The 4,870-nt window shown below is 27.0% G+C and overlaps 2 protein-coding genes across 2 annotated transcripts; one reads left to right on the top strand and one right to left on the bottom strand.

Annotated features, from left to right (window-relative positions):
- Nucleotides 1-1,255: 1,255 nt before the first annotated feature.
- Nucleotides 1,256-1,954, bottom strand: ENU1_140910 (hypothetical protein; the record flags this gene model as incomplete). Its single annotated transcript, XM_008860317.1, has 1 exon — nucleotides 1,256-1,954. One exon carries the CDS (start codon nucleotides 1,952-1,954, stop codon nucleotides 1,256-1,258), a length of 699 nt encoding a protein of 232 aa, XP_008858539.1.
- A 232-nt stretch (nucleotides 1,955-2,186) lies between these two features.
- On the top strand, nucleotides 2,187-4,772 carry ENU1_140900 (RPAP1 family, C-terminal protein; the record flags this gene model as incomplete). The annotated part of the gene is made up of 1 exon (XM_008860316.1): nucleotides 2,187-4,772. The coding sequence occupies one exon, from the start codon at nucleotides 2,187-2,189 to the stop codon at nucleotides 4,770-4,772; it is 2,586 nt and encodes an 861-aa protein (XP_008858538.1).
- Between the last annotated feature and the right edge of the window lie 98 nt (nucleotides 4,773-4,870).

The following is a 4,870-nucleotide window of genomic DNA, read 5'->3' as shown; positions in this document are numbered from 1 at the left end:
AATAAAGAAACATCATAGTCTAATGAGTCTGTTATTTTTTGTGAAGAAGATGAAGAATGTTATTAACAAAACAATACATAAACAACACGAACAACAAGTATCTGGTAAATGTAATAAAAACACTGAATCATATTGTATATTCGAAGTAAAGAATGGACTATACCAAAAACTTTATTCGACAGATAAATATGAAGAACAAAAAAGTTTCTACTCAAAAATTATGGGAATGTGGAATATGTGAAAATGGTATTATACATAAATGTGAAAATAAAACCATAAACACAACCTATGAAAAATCAAATAATCAATCAGATGAAAAACCAAGAAGATGAAAAGTCAATGAATCATTCTGAGGAAGGATCAAAAATTCATTCAGAAGATAATTCAATTCATAGCATATGTGGAGCACTATTAACTATTTTCTCTCTTATTGGAACGATGACTATGTTATTTATTTAACTAATTGACAGATATTAAAATTATTCAAATGTTATGTTTAAATTTAGATAATGAAACTTTTTAATTCATTATTCTTTTAGTTTAAGCTGTATTTATATTCTAAATCAAATACAATAACAATAAAGATAATAAATACTAAATAGTTAAATATATTTTACAACTTATGTTTTATATAACTCATAGATCCTTTTTCAATACAAAGAATAAACAAATTATATTTTCATTATTATTGAATAATATCATTACTTCTCATAAAAACCCATACAAAACATAAATATTCAATAGAGTATGTAGTAATATTGAAATAATAACAAATGTATAATAAAAATAGTAAAAGAAGTACAAAGAAAAAAAGGTTTAAAAAGAGAGAAAAGAAATGAGTAATAAATAAAACAAAATGAGTAAATAGAAAGATAATATAAATAACAACATTAATAAACTTAGAATGAAAACTTAGAATGAAATTAAAGTGAAAACGAAGAGAATAACAAATAAATCAAAAATGGGGATATGAAGAAATATTTAAAAAAAAGATGAAAAGAATAGAGATATCTACAACTGGATTTCTTTTTATATTAAAAAATAATTACTTCTATATCTTCAATACATTCTGTTTAATTAATAATCTCTATTAAAAAGAAAAGAAATAAAAGGTATTAAAAGAATAATTAATTTATTCCTTCATTTATATTGACTTAATAAAAAAATAATTTATAAAATGAATTACACTTGTAAAAACTGAAGTGTTTGCAATACTAAAACAATAAAATAAAGATCAAAATAAATAACAAATGAATTAGAATAATAAGTCATCGTCATTATTTTGTTTACCAAAATCTGGTGTTGCCATTTTTCTATTTAACTCATTCCTTTGTTCAATCAAAGCAGGTTTTCTTTCTTCTAATTCTTTGATCTTTTGTTTAGAGACATTCATATCTTGAGAATATTTTTCTTCAAGGTTTTTAATTTCTTGTTCAATCCGTTCTTTTCTTTTTTCTTTATCCTTTACAATTTCTAAAATACTATCATTAGGTTTAACTTTTTCATATTTTTCTCTTAATGAAAGTACTTCACGTTTGATATCTGCTTGTTTATTCATTTCCATAATTTCTTTATCAATGTCTTGTCTCTCTTTTTTTGCCTCAATTATGTCTTTAGATATTACTTCGATTTCTCTTTCTAACAATCTCATTGCTGCTTCATTTTCTTTTCTTCTTTTGATAACCCCTTCTTGACGTCGAATAATTTCTACAACTTCTTTTTCTTTTTCTTGTGTTTCATTCATTCGATCCATGAGACTTTTTTCTTGCTGTGTTAATAATTCATAAGTGCTTTCAACTTCTTTGATCCTTTGTTGAATATCATTAATTTCTTTAACAATTACTTGGTATTTCATTTCAAGTTCTTTTTCATTTTTATCACGTTCTTCATTTGTTTTTCTTTCCCTTTCGTTTTCTATTTGACATGCGCTAATAATCTCCTTTAACATAAGCATTCGTTCTATTACATTATTTAAGTTTAATAACCATTTCTTTTATAGTAGAAAGAATACAAACCTGTTGCTTTTCCTTTCGTAAAGTCAGTTGCATTTATCATTTTAATAAGCTCCTCTGATACAGAAGGAGTTGTTCTCTTCATGAAAAATATGAATATAAATTGAGATTTCAAGTTCGTATTATAAAAAATAAATGAAAAAAATAAAAAATCTTAATCTTGTTATAATAAAAATGGAACCACCACTTATTTTGACAACATGCACCCACGAAGATGATTGTCCTCATTGCAGATTAAAACAACAGCCAAAAGGAATTCCTGATATTAAAGAAAAGCCTAAAAGAACAGCAACCAAACCAATATTTGAAACTAAAGGGTTTCCATCTCCCCAAAAGAAATACCAATCTACTAAAAAACCTGAAATTGCTTCAAAAGAAACTGTTGATTTCATTAAAATGCTTCATAAAGGACATAGCCATTGTGAAGTTACTAAAGACACAGTATCGGTCAATGCAAGCTGGATGGGTTTTGTTGAAAGACCTAAGGTATATCCAGAGTTAACTATAAAAAATATGAGGTTTGGATTTGCGGGAGAAGTTCTTCCTTTTGAAGTTGACTTGGCTGCATTTAGTGGTTTATATAATCATGGAGAAGACCAATGGGCTGCTGGATATTCATTCAATGAAATTGGTATGCTAATTCGTTCTAATGTAGTATCTCAAGTTCGGGCAATGCTTGGAATTATTGAGTCAATATGCGACAGATGCAACGGAATTTATAGAGAGATTTCATATCCACAAGACGATGGAACATACTTTAAAATAGGAGGTGAACAATTTGGAGATAAATATTATTATAAGAATATTTCAAAAGAAGATGTTTTCAGACATCTATGGCTAAACAACGATGTCTTTGCATCATTATGTGAGATTATTCTTAACAAAGACTCTACTACTTTGTATTATGGTATAGAAGTGTTGTACAAAATGTTAATTTGTTCACCTCCTGATTCTTTACATTTTAGAGCAGCAATGAAGAATTATTTTCTTGAAACTAAAACTGATGATGACAAGAAAGAAGACATAATTCAAAGATATCTTAAGCTTCATATAGTAGGCAAACTAATTGAATACATGAAAATAATTCCTTCAAATATAGCTGTTAAAGCATTATGGATTACAATTGGATTTTTCAGACTAGGAAAAGACTATCAAAGTTGCATCAGTGAAGATGAAAAAAAACAACTAGTCGCTCAAATATCACAAAAAAAAAGTCCTGTTTCTCATAACATTGGTATTGATGAAACTGAAAAAGCACTTGCTCATTATATAGCAAGTGAACCAGATGTTCTTCCAATTTCTATTGATGAAACTTGGTCATTGGTTGATGAAATAAGTAAAGGATTTATTCCAGAAAATGGAAAAATCTTATTAATAACTTCCCTAGTAAAAAATAAGTCATTAGAAATTGATAACGTATTTAGTCTTCATCAAGCAAAACCTCGTGGAGTCATTGGTTATCAGTTTATGAAAGAAACTATAAAACTATTAACTTTAGAAGAATTAGAAAAAGTCTATTATTCATGTGAATATGAGGATTTATTCTCTGCACTTCTTTGCGTAAGTTATGCCGCAGAAATTATTCGAAGAAATGGAAAATTACACAAAACATTTAAATTCAATCAATTATTTTATTCTGATGAACTACGATTTAAACCAAAAGACCATAAACTTTATCAAATATTACCTACTTGTGATTGGGAATTTGAATTCCCATATTTCCAATTAGCTCTTTGTTCAGTTTTAAGTGGAAATACCTTAAAAGAATTCCAATACCATTGGAATGAAATTGGAGCACCAACCGAAGGTATTTGTCTTTCTTTACTCAGAGGTGATTTTAAACTAGTAATTAAACATCTACCAGAAATATGTATTACCTTTGGTAAAGACTGTTTCATTCTCGTGCTTAAAAAGATTTTAAAAGATGCTTGTTTATCTGGTGGGCAACTTGAAGAATATTTTTTCAGTCATTTCATAAATCAATTTACTGAAGTTACTATCGGAGAAGCTTTCCCACAATACCCTGATATTCTTTCAATTGGATTTTGTTCTCAAAATGATGAGATTGTTTCTCAAACTTTTGAACTAGTCATAAGCCTTCTCCCAAAATACGAAGAATTTATTATCCCACATTACACATCAATTCTTAATCTTCTAAAAATGCCACAAACAGTTTTTAACATTAAAATGGATCTGATTGAATCATACATTAAAACATTTTCTCAAGTCTCTCAATCTATAATATATGACCCTTTATATACTGCAAAACAAGAAATTAAAAATATCCTTGAAGAACAAAAAATGAAAGGAGCTACTAACGTTGATGCAATAGCTGATCAAAATGATATTCTTCTAATTCAACAGTCAAAAGAATATCAAAACATGTTTGCTAACATCACTCTCTTCAACCAAACATCATTAAATCATCCTCTATTGAGTTTCCTTATTCTACCATTTTATCATCCTGCTCCTGAATTCTTAGAAGCACTTCAATTTTCAATTGGTTCGTTTGGAACAATATATCCATTTAACAAAACAATGTATTTAAAAACATCAGATAACTCAGAATATCTAAGACTTATTGTTCAAATTTATAAAAGTGCTCTCCAATGGAATGATGTAGTTGCAGCTGCTCTGAGCTATACTATCATCAAGTTATGTGAAGAAGACCAAACAAATATTAAATTCTATGAATTAACAAATACTGACATCAACAAAATGAAAAATTTGGTGAACAATATTTTTAAAAAATCCCTATAACAAAAATAAAAAAATTAAGTCAATGTATAAATAAATTGAATTGGTTTAAAAATTAATATAATATTAATAAAAAAAGAAAAAAGAAAAAAAGAAAAGAA

This window comes from Entamoeba nuttalli (genome assembly GCF_000257125.1).
Source record: "Entamoeba nuttalli P19 unplaced genomic scaffold asmbl_5845, whole genome shotgun sequence".
In the NCBI taxonomy this organism is placed as follows: domain Eukaryota; phylum Evosea; order Mastigamoebida; family Endamoebidae; genus Entamoeba; species Entamoeba nuttalli.
The sequence above is the reverse complement of the archived record's forward strand: the minus strand, read 5'-3'. Positions and strand labels throughout refer to the sequence as shown.